This window comes from Pagrus major, chromosome 11 (assembly GCF_040436345.1).
Source record: "Pagrus major chromosome 11, Pma_NU_1.0".
Taxonomy (NCBI): domain Eukaryota; kingdom Metazoa; phylum Chordata; class Actinopteri; order Spariformes; family Sparidae; genus Pagrus; species Pagrus major.
Window position 1 is genome coordinate 8982402 of NC_133225.1, and position 23324 is coordinate 9005725.

General features: G+C 42.0%; 1 protein-coding gene across 3 annotated transcripts; it reads left to right on the forward strand.

The window, feature by feature from the left end:
• The first annotated feature begins 14 nt into the window (after nucleotides 1-14).
• Nucleotides 15-21953, forward strand: osbpl1a (oxysterol binding protein-like 1A). Of its 3 annotated transcripts, XM_073476636.1 has the most exons (29): nucleotides 218-305; nucleotides 2652-2781; nucleotides 2855-2940; nucleotides 3033-3107; nucleotides 3252-3363; nucleotides 3519-3604; nucleotides 4217-4361; nucleotides 4508-4575; nucleotides 4656-4700; nucleotides 6890-6963; nucleotides 7212-7275; nucleotides 7360-7461; nucleotides 9280-9405; nucleotides 9541-9622; nucleotides 9980-10086; nucleotides 12827-12989; nucleotides 14283-14469; nucleotides 15352-15427; nucleotides 16371-16505; nucleotides 16632-16729; nucleotides 17238-17420; nucleotides 17836-17943; nucleotides 18133-18222; nucleotides 18913-19039; nucleotides 19132-19245; nucleotides 19329-19452; nucleotides 19544-19634; nucleotides 20561-20581; nucleotides 21024-21224. In XM_073476636.1, the coding sequence occupies exons 2-29, from the start codon at nucleotides 2658-2660 to the stop codon at nucleotides 21124-21126; spliced, it is 2916 nt and encodes a 971-aa protein (XP_073332737.1). In that variant the 5' UTR covers nucleotides 218-305; nucleotides 2652-2657; the 3' UTR covers nucleotides 21127-21224. The 3 variants fall into 3 exon arrangements, with proteins under 3 accessions (XP_073332738.1, XP_073332737.1, XP_073332739.1); XM_073476637.1 differs by lacking the exon at nucleotides 20561-20581 and having other exon boundaries at nucleotides 15-305; nucleotides 21024-21953; XM_073476638.1 differs by lacking the exons at nucleotides 218-305; nucleotides 2652-2781; nucleotides 2855-2940 and having other exon boundaries at nucleotides 3031-3107; nucleotides 3310-3363.
• Nucleotides 21954-23324: the final 1371 nt, after the last annotated feature.

The window sequence follows — 23324 nt, forward strand, 5'->3', positions numbered from 1 at the left end:
CTGATCAGCTGATCTCAGTGTAAACAGAAAACAGAGTATGTGTGTGTGTGAGAGAGAGAGACAGAGAGGGTGAGACCGAGACAGCTATATTTCGCCATCACTCAGCTAACGACAGTTGTAGACGATAAATGCGGAGTGTGCGGTGTGTGCGTGACGGTGCGATGTGTCGGGTGATGCGTGTGCTGCAGTAGGGCAGCAGCAGCTCGGCTCAGAGGGGCTTAAAACATCACATGCAGCCCCACAGAGGGCCCGCGTGAGACAAGAACAGCTGGATCCGACTTCACAGAACCGGACCAGTTCGAGCAGTAAGTGTCCGACGAGTTATATGATCGAAACATCATGTCAAGTGCTGACACTTTGCACACTAAATGTATTGTTAAGTCAGAATGTGGAAATGCAAATGTTGCTAAAAGCTAACTAATATGATCCTTTAGTCAAATAGCTATTACATTAATGTATAAAATACTCCATTAAAAGTTAAAGTCCCGCGTTTAAAATGTAACTCCAGTGAAGAGTAGGCCTGCAGAAGTTACATGTAATCAAAATATCAGAAGTAACAATACTCATTCTGAGATAAAATACCATTGTTATTGTTTGGTTGCCAGACCGTGGGTCACACCCCCTCCAAAGGGTCACAAGATCACATCTGAGGGGTCATGAGATGATGGGAGGGGAAATGATTGATCATTTGATGCCTTTTGGACCTCAGTTTAATAAAAATGAACACAATATGTGCGGTTCAGAGGGGCACTGCCTCTGTGTGTGACTGCCAACAACTCAAACTGGCACATTAACATCAAAATAGCCGACTGCACTGCAAGTGATCTTACTGCAACACCATATAGTTACAGTCTATAGAGAGTCTTGAAGGTGTTTCCCACAGCTTGAAGCCGACAGTAGACAGGCAGGCTGAGTAACCGTTAGTGTCACATGCCGCTCACTCCCAGGTAAACCTGTTTTTGGTGCCAGCTGAGGCTTTGTTGTCAGTGCTGTCTGATTTGTCATCTCTCCTCAGCGGCGTTTATTAATCTTCCTCACAGCCTTGTGACATGCCACAACATTGCTTCAAGTATTCTCTCCCTGTCGTCACGCGCCAGCATTTTGAACGCAGATACAGAGCGTCATGTGGACTTGTGTGCTGTATGAAAGGGGAAAGATAGGACTCGCTTCCTTCCTGTAAAGCTGGTCTGGTGACTGACTGCCACTTCTTGTAACAGTTTAGATGGACGGTTGCTTTTTCCTCTGATGCAAACAGACTCTTGTGACTCTTTCGTCACACGGTTGTCAAACAACCTTCTGGGTTTCTCAAAGATCACCAGCCTTTAAAAGAAATACACAATACTATATTTATGGCATTTGTTAATTGAACTGGCAGCTCGTCCAGGCTGAACTCAGAAGTCATTTTAAAGGTGCACTACGCTGGTTTTACACAGCAACTAAAAATAAATCCTTGAAGTAATAACCCTGATGTTTTCACGGTGATGTCATCAGGGTTATTTCTGCTCGAGATTTTGATCTTTTTTTTAGCTCAAATCCTGTTTTACAAGGTGGCCGTTGTTTACCAGGTAGGGAGGGTCTATTAAAAGATACTGTGTAGGTGCATTATGGGAAATGTAGGATTCAATGTTTCTGGAGATTGACCCATAAAATCTTGTGATATCTCGGCCTATACTGATGCATTTGTTAGGATTTTTTATTTTTTTTATCCAAGCTGCTGTAGATCAAAACTTCAGTCCAGACTGAAAAATTTTAACAGGTGTTCAAATGATTGCCTCAGTCATTCATGGTCCCCAGGGGATGAATCCTACTGATGTTGGTGATCCACTGATCCTCTCGTCCTCTACCAAATAAATTGCCATAAATGTTGGTACATCGTCAGGTAGAAAAAATGCTCAAGTTTATGACCAAATACCTTCAAAAACAAAGTAACGTCTTTTCCCCCAAACACTCTATATTTGCGATATTTTATATATAAAATATTAGTGAAGTCACCTTCATTTGATATTTTTAAGTTTTAGGAACAAATCAACATGCGTCTTAAAGATATTATTGTGCTTTGACACTGAAACAGGAACCTGTTCCTCTTTAAATCTGCACACATTTTAAATAAGCTTCTAATTTCTTTTACCAATGACTTGTCATTTCTTATATTGTTATGTAACTGTTGCTCAGAGGCACTTTGTCTCTTTTTGCCCTTTCAGTTATACGATATTAAAACGAGATAGTGCCCAAATGTCTCAACTGCTACCAGAAAACGTAGACATGCTTATATTCTTGAAAAAGAACATGACCGTACTTTGGCTAATCCAGCTTTTTTATTTTGACGGCAGTATATATACAAATACTGTATATTCATGCATTTTTGTAAGTGTTTTACTTGTAAATGTTGCCTCTTGATAAAAACCAGTGTGCTGCCACTGAAAAACCTTTAGGCTCACCAGCTTTCATGCCCTTTCACTGAAAGCTCTAAGTGATTAGTAATAAGCATCGACCCCCTATAGCTTTATAGCGGATTTCTTTTCAGAGACTGGGTGCACGTGTGCTTCTGAAAGCTTCTCTTTAATTACAGTTGACTCACAGGAAAGAATCAAATAATAAAAAGCATCTTTTTTATGCATTTAACCAATTTCTCCCCTGCAATTCCCCTGCAGGGGTCCATGGAGGAGCTGGATCCAGAGGAGCAGTTCCTGCAATATGCCAGGAATGGAGATCTGCCAGGGATTCAGAGGCTCCTCATGTCCAAGATAAGGGAGGAGACGCAGATCAACATAAACTGCAAAGGTACACACAGTGAGGAACACATGGGGATGGTATCTGTCGTAGTGTATGGTGTAACACAGGACTGTTTTCTCAGGGAAGAAGAAGTCCAACCTGGGATGGACGCCGCTTCACTTGGCCTGTTACTTTGGACACAAAGATGTAGTGGAGGAATTGTTGAAGGTAAAAAAAGCTATTTAAAATTTGAAAGATGTTTGCTTTAGTGTTTGAATAACTGCATATAGCTGATGCGTCTGTGTTTTTACACCCTTCAGGCCGGGGCCGACGTCAACCTGCCCAATAATATCGGAGACACACCGCTGCACAAAGCCGCCTTCACGGGAAGAAAGGTACCTGGATATCTCATTTATTTCTCAGATTTTAAGTTTTTCTCTACTCTTACTCTGTCTTTGGTGATAGTATGGCTTTGTGCATGCATTTATTCATCCATTCAATCAATCAATCAATCAATCAATCAATCACGTATTGATCAGGAGGTTGTCATGCTGCTGCTGCACTATGATGCATGTGCTACTGTCATCAATGGGACAGCACAGATTCCCAAAGATGTCACTCAAAACCCAGAGATCAGAAGCATGTTGGAAGGTGAGAGAGACGCATCGTCATCTAAGAGATTTCATGGAAACAATCTCTGTTTAATGTTTTAATACTCATTTGTACAATTCGTTTAAATTATATATAGACTCTAAAAAAACATCTGATGTGTCTTCTTGTTAATCTCATACATCTACTGATACCAGCGGCCGAGAGAACAGAGGAGAGGAAACTGGAGGAGGAACTTCTGGAAGCTGCACGAGAAGGAAACCTTTCAACTCTAACTCAGCTGGTTAGTGATGTTGATATCTGATCAGATTCCTTTCAGGCAGGTTTTGCCACATAACTGTCATGTTGGCAAGGCCCCAGCGGCAGACCAGGCTCCTATCTAAATGAATGGGGAAGGACAACTCAACTGAATGTATAGAATCGGCAGTCAAAGTTGATAATAACTTCCTTTAAAAAGTTTGGTAGTTACAGTGGTGTGGAAGAAATTAAGTGTTTTTCCCTTTTTCCCAATCAGGACACAGTGGTAAAGAGTATACCTGCTAAACATCAGCATGTTAGCATTATCCCTGTGAGCATGTTAGCATCGTAAAACTACAGGCATGGCAAGTGTTTTTGGTGCATGAGTTGACAGTTACTCTTTCAAATATCCTCTCACATTCACAAGTCAAGACAAGCTTACAGCCGACTACGCCCTTTAAATCCCAGTTGTCCTTGAAAAACCTCATCGGGAAAAAAATTGCACTATGTGCCAAAAGACTCTTCAAAACTACAAAATGCACGCTGCAGTTAGAAGTGAGAAATCAAAGAGTCATGCTTCTGTTATTAGCAGAATATTAAAGACCTGCATTTGGGACCAAACAAGCCATCTGTCTTTTTCCTCTGCATTTTGCTGCAGCTCAGCAGGAAAAAGCCTCCAGACATCAACTGCACAGATCTGCTGGGAAACACTCCGCTGCACTCTGCAGCCTATCGAGGCCAGAAGCAGTGTGCCCTGAAGCTGCTCAGGAGCGGAGCCAGCCCCGACATCAAAAACAAGAATGGTAAAAGCCAGAGCTGGCAGTCATGAATGACTCTGATTCACTTCTTTCTGATTCTTCTTCTGTGATGAAAAATCTCAGTAAGAATTTTTGTCTTTACAATATTTTGTACTAAAACCTGTCTTGTCTCGTGTGCCCGTAACTCACAGGCCAGACGGTGTTTGACCTCGCGAGTGATGCAGCAATAAAGCAGGTCCTTGAAGGCAACGCTCATCGAGTGAGTGCTCAGTCGGCCTCCCTAAGTTACTTTGATTTGTGTTTTACTTTCTTCATGTTTCTCATCTGTGTTCCTTTTAGGGTATGACCCGCCATGTCAAGAAGTACGAGGGACTTCTGTTTAAGGTAAAGTCTGGTAGTTATTATCTATGGCGGCTGAGAGAAACCTTTCCATTACAGAGGGAAAAAAAATGAGGATAAATCTCTGACTATCACAGGCGTGTGTGCCAAAAAGACAAGAAATGAGGCTTTTAAATCTGAAAAATAACTGTGAAAATCAGTCTTTGTCATTGAAAAGAAAGAGCTGAAATGGATCTGAAACCTTGTTCAGCGGGGAATGAATAACTACACACTGGATTGGATTTGGACATTGATTAGTTTACTGCTTCGATAAACACCGGGACAATGATGAGCCAGTGACCTGCACCGTGACTCACAGGCGGCACAATGAGGATGTCATATCAGCATTGTAAGATACGACAGGCTTCGACCGAGCGACTGCACGCACATTAACATAAAGTGAAAGAAGAATCCATACAAACGACATTTGCCGTGACAGTAGACGGTATTGTTTCACAGCACGCATTGAAACTTCAGGGTTACTAATAACCTTAATAAATGCAGGCATAATTAATGTTATTAATCCCACCTGTGCTTCTCCTGCCACCATGTGGCTCAAGACGATTGTGATTGGTTACAAAGAAATGCAAATGCATGCGCTGTGGAGAACGGTCTGGCTATATGAGGCTAAGCTAGCAATGACAGTAGTTAATGCTATTGTTGTTGCTAAACGTCAACTTAATCCTTTTTGACCACTTTGTGCAGTAGGAAATAAACAATTGTGACATTGACTGATCATCGCCTTTTAGTGGTCGTGGCTAAAGTGTTAGCGAGCAGTTGCTTTTTTATAAAGCATATCCAGCATAAAAACAGCAACATTAGCATTAATTTGGAGTGGTGTTTGTGTCCACCTCATGTATGTAAGTCCAATATCGGGGAAAAAGTCGGGATATCTGGCTCTTTAGCAGCTAAATGACTCACTACGCTCAGTAGAAAGTTGCTAATCGTACTAGCTGGTGGTGTGCGGATCAATCCAGAAATATCAATACCTCTGATGCTTAGTAATTTGGGGTAAATGTGTGCTTTATCATCAGCAGGGACATAACAGAAAATAACTACACTATCACCAAGATCTAGTTCAAATAATACCCTGTTGATAGGATGTACTTCCTCCTCCGCCACCGACAGGGAGTTAATATTCATGATGGCTCAAGTGTGATTTCTCAGCAGCAGCGACGCTGTTTGTCACAACACACAACACGACGAGGTGATGCAGCGGCGGTCTGAAGGAGAGGAGAGGAAATGTTCTGTTAGGGCCAGACAGATTTTAATCACTGAGTCCTTTAGCAGTGACAGGTATTATCCAGGTGGAGAGAGAGAGTGTGTAGCCGTCGGCGGCTTTAATCACTGTCACAGACCGAGAGGAAAGTGATTCATGTCCTTCTGGGCTTCAGCTCGTGTGCTGATGTTCAGACATCAGGAGGTCCCTGCAGTCTAAAAGCTACAGAAGGCGACACCCACTAGTATGAGAATACAGCCTGCTGCTGCCAAAAAGAGCAAAGTTTCAATACAGAAAACAAAAATAATTGGCTGAAAGACGCTAAAATGCTCCACAGAACTGAGGGGAACAGCAGGCTTAGGTGGTAATTCTCTTTGGGTTTATGACTCGTAGCGACCCCTAACATTTATAAATAAACACATGATCCATTATTAAAAAAAGAATATTGATTATAGCAGCTTTAAGGATACAAAAAACAACAACTAATCCTGTGAGCAAGTGCTGTCTGTTAGTGCGTCTGTCTGCACCACAGAGCTCTCTTGTCCCGATGTTGTCAAACTCACTGGCAAACCAAATGTTTATGAATCCCCGGCAGAATACAGTCCCAGCTGTAATTACTGCCTGGATGCTGATTTGAGAGCGATTTAAATGTCAAAACCTGGCAATTATTCCAGCTTCCAAATTATACTGGGAAACCCTAAAAAAAAATGACTTCATTCCCACTACCTGCTGAGATAATCAGTTAGACAAAAGACCCACACAGCTTCGCTCATGTGTGTGTGTGTGTTTCAGCTTTTGTGTCTTCAGCAGTTGAGATGTGTTCTTATATGCAGTGCGAGTGGATGTTTTTCCAATTTCTCAAGGTGCTGCTCTCTCTCCCACTCTGCCGCCACTAAAGTCATAGCAGTCTGAACAATAAACAAAAGAAATCACTGAAAATCAGACCTGCGATTGTTTTCTTCGTGTCATCCTGCAGAGTTCAAGATTCTTTGGCTGGCGCTCCTACTGGGTCGTCCTCCAAGACGGGGTTTTATCCTGGTACCCAAAACAGTAGGTGCCATCTTTCAGCTTGACTGTGCTCCTTGAATCAGACATCTGAAAATATCTCAGCAGCAGATAAATTGAAGTCCTGTGTACTTTTGATTAGAAAAGTGTAGGAAGTGACGGATGAGTCAGAATATAACGGGACTGTGTCTTCAATACCTCGATTGAAAAATGTGACATCCGCTGGACAAAGATTCCAGCCCGGGAAAGAAAAGACCTCAATAAAATATAACCTCCGTCTGTCTCGTATGAAGGTCAGATGCAGCTGCCAACGTCAGGAGACAAGGCTGTAAGTCCCTCACAGGCGCTCATTGTTTGGTAAGTCAACATTGATGAACTACAGTGATTTTTAATGTGTGTGTTGCGTTAGCATAACTTGTTTTTCTATGTTCTCATTTCCAGATTCGAGCCAAAGATAGCTGCTTTTTTACCCTCAAGTGCTTCGACGACAGCGTGCATCACTTCAAAGTATCGCCTAAAAACGACCCGGAGGCAGCGAGAAAAGTATGTTTGTTAGATCACATTATCTCCTGGCCTTGTTCGACAAATTCGTTAAATTTTTCTGTTGCTATATTTCTACTTTTCTGTTTTTTAATGGCGCTAAAAATTGAAAGAAATTGGAAAAAAAAAAAGTCCGAGTTAGTCAGTTTCCACCTGTGAAGCACCAATCAGTGATCAAATGAACGCAGGAGAACCAATCAGGCTCCACCTCTTTACCACGCTGCCTCTGCGAGAGAGGCTAAAGACCAGATGCTGACTCTTCAGAGGGCCTTTTGAGGGTGAGGCGAGGGGTTGCAATCTGCCACCGTACTGCTAGGTGCCTCTAAATCCTACGCACTGGTCCTTTAATACATTCTGTTAAACAAGGAATTAAACTCTCCACCTGTTTCAACAATACCATTATCCTCTGTCAGACTTTGACTCATCTGCTGTGGGAATCAACTTAGAGGCCTGAAGGCAAAAAGCTGAGGAGACTGGACTTGTTGTCCCACTAATATTGTGAAAAAGCAGTAATGTTTGTTGAGATTTTGCCTTTTGAGGCTCTGCCAAACTGTCAGGAATGATTAACGTTGGATGCCTGCAACGTTTTTGTAACCTAAAGCCGCTTTCAGTTGTGACAGCTGGCACCAGAATAAATTCAGAGAGAAATTATCCTTTGATTATCAAATTAATTAGTCTATGTGTGCAAGCGAGTGGCTCAGTAAATTCTCCTCTTCATATCAGCATATCACTTATCTTCCTGCCTGCAGCCGTGCAAACGATCCTGACTTATTACCAATAGCATTTATTGTGTGCTTCTTTGATTCCTGCTTTTATCGTCAGTAGAGCTCATTTGAGTCTTTCTCAAATATTTGAGATTCTTGTTAATATGTTTTCATTTGTCGATTTTATTTATTATCATAAATAAATTAAGTTTTAAACAAGATGGTTGAAGGGGGCGGCTTTTTTAGTTGTAAAATGTTTTGTGTAAGCGGTCCTGCAGCTTAGTGGTGATGCCTGTCATTTATGCATAGTGGCGCATGCATCTTGTTAACAGATCTTGGGACACTACGCTTCATAATCCTCAGAGTGCGCTCAACCTCCAGTATTAAAACTGAAGTTAAACCTTCATTGAGTTAATTACAGTTTTCCTATGAGGGCTGTGGACTGACTTAAGGTTCTGTTTCTAACATGACACAAGCCTGCGCCTGATTAAGTTCGACTTCAAGTAATCCTTGTTTTTTTTCTCTCTGTAGAGCAGTTTCAGATCCCTTACGCACCATGCTGCCTAATCATTGTACTTTCTGCTGAAGAGCTGAAGCACTAATGACGAGGCAGCGTAGTCACATTCAGGATCAGGAGAGCTCCTGACTTTAATGAGAACCTATCAGAGATGTGCTAAGATCAAAACCAGGAGCTCATCACGGGGCTTTTTGCACAGTAGCATCTTTGGTTTAAATTGTTCTCATTGAACTATTTGACACATACTTTATGTGCAACTGGGCACTAAATACACCATTCTCAATCCATAACTACAAAACAGTCCTTTTTGACTCGCGAGTCAGAGACCTGAGACCTGACTTCAAGACGTGAGACTTGAGTCAGACTCAGTCCAAGCTCCAGATATAATGTTTTTTATATTACCTGTTAATTAAATTTACCCTCCGGGGGATTAATAAAGGTTCATCCTATCCTGTTACAAGTTTTGCTATCTAGGACGTCGAGACTTTGAACCTCTCAGATCAGAGATAGAGGCTTATAATTCCCGGGGCATGCTGTGTTAAATAAATCAGTGTTTGACTTTCATGACCAATCTGAGAAAAATCCGTTCCTGTCTTCCAGGCCTGGCTGGACGCTCTGGAGGAGCACTCGGCTTTCAGCACACACTACTGCTCCCAAGAGCAGGGCAGCGAAGAGGAGGAGGAAGAGGAAGTGATGTCGCTCGGGCAGCTCACAGACTCGCTACAGGTGGCTGTAAACAAGACAATCCATAATTAGCACGTCAGCGTAATGATCAGGAGTGTTTACCCTGCACTAGAAAGCCCCCGGTCCTCCCACCCGGCGCTGCTGTTGTTTACATGCCATCTCCTCTCCTCTCTCCAGGCAGCCGAGGCCAGCCACAAGAAACTAGAAGAGGAGGTGGCGGCTTTCTTGGCCATGCTGAAAACTGACGGGCTGGCAGAAAGTAAAACTTATGTTTTCATCTCAATTCAGTATTTTAGTTTTTTACATATTTTCTAACGCACTTAGAGGAGAAGCCTCACAGTTATGAACCATTCAAGAGTGGAAATGAGAACTGTACTGTATAATTAAAATTACAAGCATCATCAAGCAGATTTAATACATAATACTGAAGGAACGATGCCTGAAATCCTAATAATTAAGACTCTGCACCATCTGTCTCTGTCATTAGAGGTTTGCTGTGCCTATGCATGAGAAATAATTTATTTATTTGTGTTTTTTCAGCAGCTTGTTTGACTTTTTCATCCCGGTCATTACTTTGTGCGAGTGGTCCTTCATCGATGTGTTTCTTCCCCCTCAGGGTTTCCGTCTGAGGTTCTGCAGAAGATGCAAGAAATCCACGAGTTGTCCAGTGAGACCAGTTCCAGTCTCAGTGTCTGTCTCAGCTTCTTCTCCAGACAGGAAGGGGTGAGTGTCGGCTTCCCCTGGATCTTGTTCGAATGCCTGTTAGCAGCCGTTAGTCAAGTTTTAATCTATCACACCATCGATTATCAGCATTTTACAGTCCGCAGCCGTTAGCAGAACACAGATTATTGTGTAAGTTCCCTCAAATGACTCAACTCAAAGGTTTGTTCTTATATCTGCGATCATTCTGACAGACAGATGTTTTTTTCAAGTGAGGGCTGAGAAAGAAAATATATTTCTTTGTGATCTGAGAAAACAGCAGACTAGAAATACTGTAATCAACAGCATGTGACCCTCAGGTATGTACTCATGGGTTTTTTTTAACAATAACATGTAAAAACAAAAAGTGTTTCATGAGAAAGTGGCGGCACAATTCACACCATCTTCTGAAAGCAGCTCGGTGGCGTGCGGTGATTATAAGCTGTCAGATGGGTTTTCTTTGTGTGTGATTCAATGGATTTGATTATAATGGAAGGATTCGGTGAACCGATTACGTCCTTCCAGGAAGGAAAATAGATGCACCGCTTATAGCTCATAACAACTGTCAAAGCCTATACGTAAAGTCTGTAATAATGAAAACCATAATGTATATAGCACTCGACTAAACACCATCTCTGCATCTCCGCTTCTGGATTTTAGTTGCAGGAGGGAACTTTTCACACTTCTTGTTCTTGTGTGAAAAGTTCTGAGTGGCTCGTAAACTCAAAGCTCGTTCAGAGATGGATTCTGAACTTCACTTCGTAGTGAAATAGCGTTAGTCCGATGCTGTAAACACGGAGGTAAGCCACAGGTTACTTCACTACACTGACCTCAAGCCCAGCAGCACTGTGGTTAAGTCGCTGTCAGACACAGCAGCAGACAAACAGTGCTCAAAAAGGAAAGACAGTATGCATAAAATCCTCATTCACAGGATTCACTTTTACCATCAGTGGCGGACTCAGGATGTTAATAAGATTAAAAGGGGCACCAGCGGGGAGGAAGTTGAAGTGTAGAGAGGGCACTTCATCATGTTTTGTCCACTGAAAGGGCATTCAAGAGGGGCGATCACCCCCCGGAGTCCACCAGCGTTCACCATTATGATAACGATGTTGTTGTGATACGGTACATTTTCTCAATTGAGTGTTTATGGGTTAAACAACCGGACAAGAATTGCTGTTTTGGGCTAATTCAGCTGATTTTTGCCCTCCAACCAAATGCTAATGAATGTGAAATGAATGAATTTTACCAGCCATGTTAGATTAACATTATTTTTCTGGCTATTGGTGAAGAAAATCTACCAGCCACCTGCATATCTTAACGATGTTTGGATGGCGGTTGGTGCTTATTTTGTGCCCTGCCTGATAAATTAAGATATCGCCTCATATTGATGCAAAAAATGGCAAAGCAAGCACAAGAGTCTAAGGCCGTGAAAGCAACTCTCTGTCATCAGTCATCACTGCTGGCTGCTCATTGTTGAAACTGATATATAGTAGCAGCGCTGCTGCTTTTGATGCACGGCAGTGTTTGAGTGCAGTGATTGAGTTGTTGAATATGTAGATAGAAAGATAACGCACACATTATTTATACATGCCATTCTGACGACTGTCGTTTTCCGCAGCTAAAACAAAGAATCTGCAGCTAACGTGGCCGAACAAGTTCTCAAATACCAAAGAGTTACTAAAAACCAAACACAACTTTTCTCTCAGATTTCTCTGGGAACTACAGAAGGGAGCCGCCGCTGCTCGTGTGCCCAGCAGCTGCCAAAACCCATTTGAATGTTCTGAGTCTAACAGCCAGTCCAGTGCTTTCAGCTTTCAGGGCTCACACCTGTGCAGGGCCTCGATCGCTCAGCTGTGCAGCCTTTTGAACTGCGATCTGCAGAGGCAGAGCGCGCGATAAAAGGCTGCGCAGGATCTCAGAGCTCCAACCATGAATAGGCCCGGGCCTCAATAGGAATAACTCAAACGTGCACTGTATGCACATTATGCTTTACGCTCTGAATGAAGCTGCAGAGGGGAAAGATACTGACTCACTTCCAGCTCCTGCATCGCTGCTCTGCACTGACTGTGTCGGGGGTCAAGCAGCGGGAATTTCCTCTTTAAAGTGATGGAGTGTCTGTAGTCTGTTATTATACAGCACTTATACCAGCTTCACCTCTCCTGCTCTGGTCCTGGTTACCATCGTGTCGATGTTTCTCTGACAGTCCAAAGTCAAACACTACCTCTTGTGTGGTCTCAGACTATCAGTAGAAATAACAAGGGAAACGTTTCGGCTGATAAATGAGCGACTTTCATAATATCAACACCGACGTCTCGTGTTAGAGGCAGCTCCTCCGTGATGGCTTGTATCCGAGTCCACTACCCGTCATTTGATCCCCTCTCGTCCACGGGAGTCATGTTCTCTCCAGCAGGCCATCTGAGGAGGCGGCAGTGAGGCAGCTGTCCTCCATTACAGACAAACACAGCTCGTCCCTGTCAGCTCCATCCCCGTCTCTCTCTATCCGTGGGTCTGATAATGAGAGGATGGCGCAGAGGGGTGGATCAGTCAGTCAACAGGCTGTTTATTTGCCGACCCTCTGCCATCACAGCCGGTCCCGTAGTCACGCACATTTGACTTCTCTTTGTGATGAGGGGGAATAAATTGTCAGTAGCTATGGAAACACTTATTTGAGAAAATGTATGTTGGTTTGTGTTTTCCAAGAGTGAATAGTCTCTAACTGTGTGTGTGTGTTTGTGTGTGTTTGTTTGTGTGTGGCTGAGCTCAGGTGCGCAGTGTGAAATTGGAGCAGGAAGTAGAGAAGAATAAGATCCTCTCGGAAGCGCTGCAGACTCTCGCCACGGAGCACCACGAACTTGAGCAATCTGTCGTCAAGGGATCTTCGCCGCGCAGCGCCCTCAGCGAGGATGAGTTCCACGACGCCGTGTCTGGTGAGTTGACAAGTGATCACACGCGCTCGGGAGACGCAGGAGATTCTGTGACAAGCTCCTCGCTCACACCGGCCGCTCTGTCATTCACCCGTAGGACACTGGAATACTTTTACCCGCCGGTGAATGTCTTCGGTATGTTTTGCCGCTCATCAAGCGTGACGTAAGCGACGAGTGTCGTCTGGTTGTGCTGAAATAACTTGAAGGCTTTTCACGTGAATAAGTGTGTTTGGTGTGGATTACCTGCATGGTGGAGTAACATTTGATGACGCTCGGATACAGGACAGAAAATTTGACTTTGATTTTAGTGTCTTCACGACTTATTTGGAGTGTTGGCATGGATATATCAAGGCTGAATATAAGTAAAATGCTAGTTTATGTAGATCTGCACTGGAGATGTGCGTTCATTCTTGCAGAGTACGATTGTGAATATATTTTTTTGTGAATAATATTTTATTGATTTTTTTTCTAGTCCACTACAAATTAAATTGAATACTTTTAAAGTAGGACTGAGAAAAAATGAAACGATGAAATACTTTATAAACTATTTATGAAGCAAGTGTTTATTGTTAAGTTGCACCTGATGTATATAACACTTTGTAAATGATTAATAGATACTGTGTAGTTCATTTATAATCATTTGGATAGCCTTTGTTAAGTAGCAGGTGATGTTTATACACTTTTACAATAGCTAGACGGTTTATCAAGCACTTCTTTGTTAGTTAACATTGAATGATTATTTTGCTGCCTGAGGCGACATCAGTTTCCTCTTTTAAATCACTTTTAAAGACATACTTTTAACATTTAATTACACTGTACTTCATGCTTGACATTGCACTTGCACTCTTGCATGGCTCTATTTGAATGTACCCTTTGCTTTTTAAACTTTTTGTTTTGGTGTTATGATGGTTTTGATCATCCATTCTTCTTATTTTTATTTCTCTTTTATTACCATTATCATTGTGTTTTTGTGTTTATTGTGAAGCACTTTGTAACACATTATTATTATATTATTATATAAGTGTTATAAAGCGTCCCTACAGATTTATTTTTAAATTTTTTTAAGAATACAGACCAAGATACATTTTACATCATCTCAAAACATTCAAGCATCCCTGGTCTAAAATTTCTTGTCATGTATCACCGGTACTGATATATCCTGATATATATTATTTATCACATGACAACATACTGAATACTGAAATACAGTCGTTTTCTTCTACTATCAGTTTGAACATTGACCAGAAACGTAGTGAATCACTCTGAGTTATCTCCATGTGTCCGCCCCCCCGACAGAATCGGACTCTGAGCTCTCCCTGAGTGGCTTCGAGACGGTGGCCAGCCGTTCCTTTGACGAGGACGAGGAGGAGGACGAAGGCTCTGTCATGTTAAGCAGCCCTTGCAGCAGCCCCACCAGCATGTTGCAGGAGGATCACCATGGAGACAAGGACGGGGCTCAACCCAACGGGATCACAAAGCACAGGTCAGCAGCAGCGGTGCTTTTTCTAAATGGACCGCTGACCCCCCCCCCACCCGTGCTTTTATCCGCTCCTCATCACGAGTACACAAACTCGACAAAAGGCTCATCTCCTCGTATCACACCGTTACTGTTGCAGTTTCTTTCTCGCTGTAACGTAACCCAGATATTGGTGTCAGGCTGTGTCTGTTCCCCCGACCTGCTCGGTCTGTTTTCTCAATGATCTTTGTTTTTGTATTTTCATGTCCTCCCTCAGGTCTTTCCACTTCATAGTGTGAATAATTTAGAGTCAGGCCCGCTCAGGTAAAAGAAAAGAAAGAGTTGTATTGAAAGAACTCAGCTGTTAAATATTGATAAGGTCACAGTGCAATGCAATAATCAGCCTGCACTATTATCCCATGCTGGCTTATCCCTCCAGGCAGCTTTGGGGTGCAGTTCAGACTATTTGCATGTTTTTTTAATTCAATCATTATCATATCAACCCCTCGCATATGCTGTTTTCTGCTATTTTAAATATATTATCCAAACACAGACCTGTTTATCTGAAGTAAGACGGTTTGACCCGGCTGCTTCGCTGTTAGATCACAAAGTATTTCTGTAAGTGCCGCTAATGGATGATTCTAGGGCTGCTGACCACCTTTGATACCGGTGTTGATTGTCTCTCTGGGCTTTGTTCCAGTTTGTCACACAATACATTACAGGCTTTTGTTGACAATATTCACTTGAATAAGATATGATGCCTGCAGCTATTATATGTCTGATACATTAACTCTAATGAAAAGTGTCTTTTTTTTAGAGCCGGGAGACAAAGTCGATGCATTATACACGTCTTATAGAAGTAAACAACTGTGTGTTAATGTGTGTGTGGTTTTGTCGGTGTTATTTCAGATCCAGCTTACCTGCACCAATGTTTTCAAGAAATGACTTCAGTATCTGGAGCATCCTGAGGAACTGCATTGGAATGGTGAGAATAGATGATGTTCATATTTCGTTTCATCAGCTTTCAAATAAATTGCCATGAAATTTGGTTCAGACATCCCTGTCCCCCTCAGGATATCCCCCAACATTGGTGATTAAAGGGTAACGCCACTAATTTTACACATTAAAGTGTGTTTACAGGTGTTTAATGTGTAAAATTGGTGGCATGACCCTTTAAGTGATTTTATATCCAGACCTAATGTCAAGTCAAAGTTGCAAACTGTCTACTACTTTGGTTTATGACCAAATAAGTGTGTCTAATCGCTGATATAAGGGGTCACATGTAAGACTGAACCTACACCTGAAACTGCAGTTTTCCTCGACTTTAAGGAGCTTTGTAACGAGTTTTAGCTCCTTGTTTAGCCTTCTGGCTACAACTTTTCTGCTTTGGTACACACTCAAAGCTCACATTTCTAAATAAGTATCCTCTGTATATTACCTGCTCAGCACCAAACAGCAGTCAGATACAGTTAGCAACTAGCAGGTGAACATAATGAAGCCTTTAGCAACTAAAGAGCCAAATATTTCTATCAGGAGATGGTAGAGACCAAAAACGGAAAATATAAGTGAAATGTGCTGAGCAGCTTGTGGAGTATAACTGTGTACGTTTCTGTACATGCAGATTAGAAAGAGCTCCAGCTCATAATCCTCATATGGAATGTGGAAAACCTATAATTCCTATACATCTTATATTTGAACATTACATTTCACAGTAGAGGAAACACTACATTAACATTTATTCACTTGGCAGACTCTTGTCCGAAGTGGACTAGATGTTTACAAGATGTTTGAAGACCAATATTCCCAGAGGCCTTGTCGACCCTCACCATGAACATGAGGCTTCACCCTCGAAGGAATCCTGTGCGACTTATTTTTTCTCTCTGTAATGAAACCCGGTCCCTCTTTTCCTCTTGATGTCTTTTTTTTAGGAGCTCTCCAAGATAACAATGCCGGTGATTTTCAACGAGCCGCTCAGCTTTTTGCAGCGTCTGACAGAGTACATGGAACACACTTATCTCATCCACCGGGCCAACACCTCCTCAGACTCCATTGAGAGGATGAAGGTAATCGGCATTGTAACATCCTGCAAATGACTTAAATTGCCTTAAATGCAGCCATATTGTAACCGGAGTGTATCTTTTGAGTTTAGTGTGTAAAATTTGGAGTGTGTGTTTATCGGCTGTTGGCAGTGTGTGGCTGCGTTCGCGGTGTCGGCTGTGGCCTCCCAGTGGGAGCGGACGGGGAAACCCTTCAACCCCCTGCTGGGAGAAACCTATGAACTGGTCAGGTAAGCTGGAATATGCAGCATGTGTTCAACACTGATGTACTGTATATACTAAATAAAATAGAGGAGACATATTATGCTCATTTTTGAGGTTATTAGAATAGCTTTACATGCTTTAGTGCTCAAAAACACATCAGTTTTCTCTTTCTGACCAGTGCTGCAGCTCTGTACTCCCCCTCTGTCTGAAGCTCTCTCTTTTAGCTCCTGTCTCTTTAAGAATACTCCGTCTGCTCTGATTGGTCAGCTCACACACGCCTGCAGACAGACAACAGAGCAGCTGTGCCTAATCAATTCCTACGTGACAAACTAGCTACTAGGCATAAATTATGCAAATGTCTGACATGATGACGTAGTGTGATGCGGACTTTCAATACTTTTTCTACATGCACAAGAACCTCTATTAAACAAATGAAAAAGCATAATATGTCTCCTTTAAATTATCCCAGCTGTGTTTTTGTTCATCCTCTAACGTTCCCACTTTGATGCCTTCCCGTCTCCCCGCTCGTCCCAGAGAGGATCTGGGCTTCAGGCTCATATCGGAGCAGGTGAGCCACCACCCTCCAGTCAGCGCCTTCCACGCTGAAGGCCTGGAAAAAGACTTTGTGTTTCATGGATCCATCTACCCCAAGCTCAAGTTCTGGGGCAAGAGTGTGGAAGCGGACCCAAAAGGCATCATCACGCTGGAGCTGCCCAAGTAAGAACTTCTAGCAGAAAAATATAGTAATTTATGTAATATATGGTATGGACTCTCAACAGTTTAAAAACGGAGAAGCAGTAGGACCAGATATTGTCTTTTTATTCCACACATTCCTCTTCCTTGTTGAAATGTGGTGCCTACATTACCCAGAATGCAGCCACAGAGAGTTCTGTCATAGGTTCAGGTGTGTCATGCTATTAGCAGCTGATGATAACCTCGAGCTGCGAGCCTCAAACAGAAATGAGAAGTGGGCTACAGACGTCTGGTCGGCACACTTCCTCCTAACTCCACACCGCCAGATCTTTTCATTTTCTTTTCATAGCTTGTAGTCGTCAGACCCGACCGCACTGACTCGTGTGATATCACTCAAGGTATTTCAGAGTTCACACCAAAGTCCTCGTTTTGTCTCCAGGCACAATGAAGCCTACACATGGACAAACCCTACATGTTGTGTCCACAACATCATCGTGGGCCAGCTGTGGATCGAGCAGTATGGAAATGTGGAGGTGATCAACCACAAGTAAGAGGACAACAAATACTTGGACATTAATCTAGTAGAAGAAGCCCGACACAGTTGTTGCAAATACTTTGAGGAAGTTTGAGCAACACGGAGGAAAATGGACAGAGCAGATGAGGAAGTCCTGCATGACTCAGCCAGCAGAGAGTGAGTGAGAGGATAATACGCTGTTTTTCTCCTGTTTTCACTCAGAACTGGTGAAAGGTGCCACCTGAATTTCAAACCGTGCGGCCTTTTTGGCAAAGAACTGCACAAGGTTGAAGGGTATATTCTGGATAAAAGGTACGTTCAAGACTGAAAGAAAAGTCAAAGTTACTTACTGTTCTTGTCTCGAATGCTGATGGGAAATAGTGGACACAGTTATTTAATCATACAAAGTTAAGTTCGGCAAGAAAGGGTTCTCTAAAATCTACCAAGTTGATTTTTTCTGTCAGTCACGGGGGGTCGCTCCCCATCGAGACGCTGACAAACACAAAGCAGAGGCGTGCACAGACTCTCTACAGGGCAAGGGGGGGAAACATGAATGAATGAAATGAAATTATGCAACGATTTTACTTACTCTTTTGTTATTTTTACTCCTTAAATGTCACTGAAGAAGACAAAACAACAAAGCAGAGCAGATGGTTGAATCAAATAATACAAGCCGTCACTGACACAACAGGGCCAATGACTCAGCGTGAATGACTGGACACAAGTCAGTGTCTGACCACGAGACAATACCGAACATGTAACATGAGATATGAAGAAAAAGGAGAAGTAGGAATTTTTGTTTGTTCTCTCAGCACGATGTTTAATTTGATGAATGTTTTGTTTGGCTGAATTTGACTGTTGAACAATGTACCAGCGTGTCGCCACATATGAAAGTGCCTTTTCTGTGTTTTGATGGGCTTTCGTTATCCATCCGAGCGGAAGCACCGGAACGTTTTATCCCTCAAAGCTCTGAAGTTGAAACTGACCGAACTTTTCCCGCAGCAAAAAGAAGCTGTGCGCTCTCTACGGGAAGTGGACTGAGTGCCTGTACGTCGTTGACTCTGCTGGATTCGAGGCACATAAGAAAAGCGACAAGAGGGGGGCGGAAGAGAAGAAAGGCAGCAAAGCGGTATGAACTGATGAGGTTTTTAATTGATTCAGCGTGAGAATAATTTGATTTCATGGCTTCAGTGTAGCATGATTTCTGTTTGTGGTGTTCAGGGGAGCAGTGAGGCTCAGGAGGAGGTTCCCTCTCCGGCTGCAGACACTGTGGAGGTGATTCCCGGCAGCCAGCTGCTGTGGAGGATCGCACCCAGACCGGCCAACTCTGCCCAGGTCTGACCGACTAATGAGCGAACATTGGAGCGTAGTCTCAAAATCAGTCTGAGTTTGAACTGTTCTGTTATGTTTAACTGCAGATGTACAGCTTCACCAACTTTGCGATGCAACTAAACGAGATGCGTGAGGAGATGGAGGGAGTCATTCCTCCGACCGACTGCAGGCTGAGACCTGATATACGAGCCATGGAGAACGGTGACATCGGTAATGATTGTTCGTAAAGTTGTGACACTGAGAATAAATAAAAAAATCCCCTCACTGCATCTGAATCTCCACAATGGTATGTTTCAAACAGACCTCGCCAGCGAGGAGAAGAAAAGGCTTGAGGAGAAACAGAGAGCTGCTCGCAAAAACCGCTCCAAATCTGATGAGGAGTGGAAGACGAGGTGAGATAGCCCCATCTCGCTAATACAACTTAGCACTGGTTAGCTTAGCACTGCTCAAACACTGGAGACAGGGATAAACATCTAGCCAGCAGTCAGGTTTTTTTCTAATTATATTTACTTATTTATCAATATGAATAAGTTAATTAGAAAGTTTTAGAGGTGGATTTTGTTTACCGAAAAGGGTCAAGCTAGCTGCATCCCCATTTGTAGCTAAGCTAACTGGCATTGACCATGCAGACATGAGAGTGGTATAAATTTTCTCATCTCATTCTCAGCAAGAAAACCCTGTGTGTATTTCCCTATTTCTTTATTAAAGTTTTAAACATTGTCTGCTCAGATTGTCCTGTTAGATTAGCTAGATTTGTAATTTTTTTATCTACTTAATATTCAGTTTTCATTGTATCTAAATGTTATCTCTGTTTTATAAGGAATTGTTCGGTACTGAATGTAAAGCTAGCTGGCTAGCAGCTAGTTAGCTTAGCTCTGCTCAAACACCGGAGACAGGGATAAACAGCTAACCAGCAGTCAGGTTTATTTTTATAATATTTATTAATTTATCAATATTAATGATAAATACGTTTATTAGACAGCTTGAGAGGAGCTGACATTTAAATATTTGTACCCTTTGAACAGGGTCAAGCTAGCAGTTTCCCCATTTTCAGCTAAGCTAACTAGCAGTTGTCGGTAGCTTCATATTGACCATGCAGACATGAGAGTGGTACAAATCTTAGGTTAGATGTAATTTAAGTTTATTAAATGTGGTCTTCTTTGTGTGTAAATATACAGTTTATGTCTTTAATGCTGCATTTGCTCCACTCCTTTCTATACTGTTTCATACTTTGTTGTTCTGAAATACTCAAGCTGAAAATCTCCATTTTATCTTCATCTGTCTCGTTTTTCTGTCACATCCTCGCTGTGATGTGAAGGAGTCCTGCCCTGGGTCCAAGGTTAGAGCTGCTTGAATGATGTGCCTGAAACGTGTCGTGTGGTGTGATGTGATCTCGTGACCAAACACGTTTTATCCTCCTGCTGTCTTTTTTAAGATGTGAGAATCACTGATGACAGAATCAGTTTGGAGACAATGTGATTAATCTGCTCTCAGCCAGCATGGCGGCTCCACTTCCTGGAATAAAACACCACAGGAGACCTATCCCCCCCAAAAAAATCATGTCCCTTCTTGCTTTAATATAGAAGAAATTAAATGTTTAACAAATAAACAACCAATAGAGACGACTTCCATGCAAATTACCCACAACCTTGTGTTGAAGCATGCCTGACCTTCCTCCCTCGCTTTCTCTGATTTGTGTTGGTTCTGATCATCTGGCTGGTGTCATTTTGGTTTGATTGGAGCATAAACTGAATGCTAATGCATCTCTGCTGTGTTTTCAGGTGGTTTCAGCAGGGGCAGAACCCACACACCAGCTCCCAGGACTGGCTCTTTTGCGGCGGATACTGGGACAGGACATACAGCCAGATGCCAGACATTTACTAAAGGACATTTTCCTGCACCCGTAGGGAATTTTGCACCATACATGTCCTCAGTACGGAGCAGCATAAACTGCTTTTTTTAAAAGGAATAGCTACAAAACAATATGCAAACAGTGTACTTCAACTGCGTGGCCTTAATCAACTTTATGATCGTAAAAACTGTGCATAAACAATGTCAGTAATCAATATTTAAAAGTTCTGAAATGTAAAGTTGTTTGCCGATGAGCCTTTGTATTATCAGTGAGACGGGATTGTTTCTGTTCGTGATGGACGAGCTGCTGATGGGCTCGTGATTTTAGTGTCCTGTCTTCTTTTAAATGTTCATAATAATGTTTTGATCCTAGATGTATATCTGTGTATATATATACTTTAGAAAACTCCAACCTTCAGTGACCTCATCATGTCGTTGGCATTTCCTCCGGACTCCAAACTCACAAAACCACTCGCAGTCAGTTAATATGAGGTTCATGTGGATGTCATTTCTCCTGGTGTTTTCTGCCTTGTAAAAAAAAAAAAAGAGACTTCATAAGAAATCACACTGTATATTTTCTATTTCAATATTACACTTACACTAAGAATTGTCTTCTTGTTTTCCTTGTTTTGTTCGCTGGTTTGTCTGCTGTGTTCAGTATTTCATAAAGCAATCACGACAACTGATCTTTGTAAAGAGGTTTATTCATATTTTTGCTGAAAATCTAAAATGTGTGTATCATACAACCTGGACAAGGATGAGTGTGGATTAGCAGGTCAGATGATGTGAAAACGTCTTGCCTCCATATAGACTATTGAAAATATCTTATTGGAAACTGAAAAATAAAACACTTCAGTGTATTCTTGTGTGTTTTCACCTTTCATGTAAGATGAGCCTGGGAGACAAAGTTCAGAGGAATCCGAAAATGTAGTAACATGTAAATTAATTTAACAGTTCATGTTGCAAAGTAGTAATTTATTGGCGCTAAGGCCAACTCCTAACCCTGAGACTAGGTAGACCTTGGGCCCCTCTTTAAAAATGCTTTTAGATTTAACATAGTCTCAAGGTCATTTCTGATTGTGTGCTTGCATTTGATTCATGAAAGATGCCGAGTGTAAAAAACACACTACATACATTTGTATAATTTCCAAGTTAAGCTTTAAAACATGTCATAAGTTTTATTTTTTCAACTGTTTGATGGCTGCGTGTGCAGTTAGGAGGCCGTGCTCTCTGATCAGCGGATATCCACATGAGAAGATGAAGCTAAAGTTTGAGCAGTTTCAGTGGCTGAAAGAGGAAACAAAAGCAGCTTCTGCTGTATGTGTGACTGGATGTGTGATTTGCATGTGAATGAGGGTAACTGAAATGAAATCTCTTCTCCGGCCCTCTTATATCCATTAGGAAGAGGCTCACACTCGAGGATGAAGTACATAACATTAATAATTAACAACTTATGGGACTTAAGTAGCATCGAACAAAATCACAACAGAACACAGAAAGAAGAAGAAAGACCTACTTTTTTATTTTCTTTTGTTTCAGGGAGTTTATATTCATTCATTATTACGGATTATTTAGAGATATATGCAGAGATGTAGTTTGATGACATTATAGCGTAGCGTGGGATCATGGGAGTTGTTGTCTTTACTGTTAGACAACCACAGCTGCCAATCTGACGCGACTCAGGCAGGAATGTTTACAGACGAGGTAATCTTGAAACATATATTCACTTTATTCACATCCGCTGACTTCCTCCCTCCCTCACTCTCTGACTCTCTCCAGGCGACGGGTGACCAAATGAAAAACCGTTACCTTGAATAAAAATCACAAATCTCTCTGGGTTTGAATATTGCTGGAAAAAATTGGGATAATGTAGGAACATAACTCAACAAAACATAACATAGGTACTGCAGAAATCTTATTTATTATACCTCTGAGACTTTAAATTGTATGTAAAGTAACGCTAAAGCGTCTGTCCCCATCTCCCGCAATGTAAATTCAGAGCTGTTGTTGATCCATTTGGGGTACAGGCACAGTTTTGGGCCACCAGAAGCTCTGTAAGTGCATCTGTCATTGACATATAGGAAATTTGAACACACTGAATTTAATTTAATAACAATATCACCGAAAATGGTCACATAACATTTGTTTTTCTAATGAAATATTCATGTGCTTTGCAAAAATAAAGAAAAAAAGCCATTTTGTGACCTCAAAACACCCCTGCCTGAGAGTAT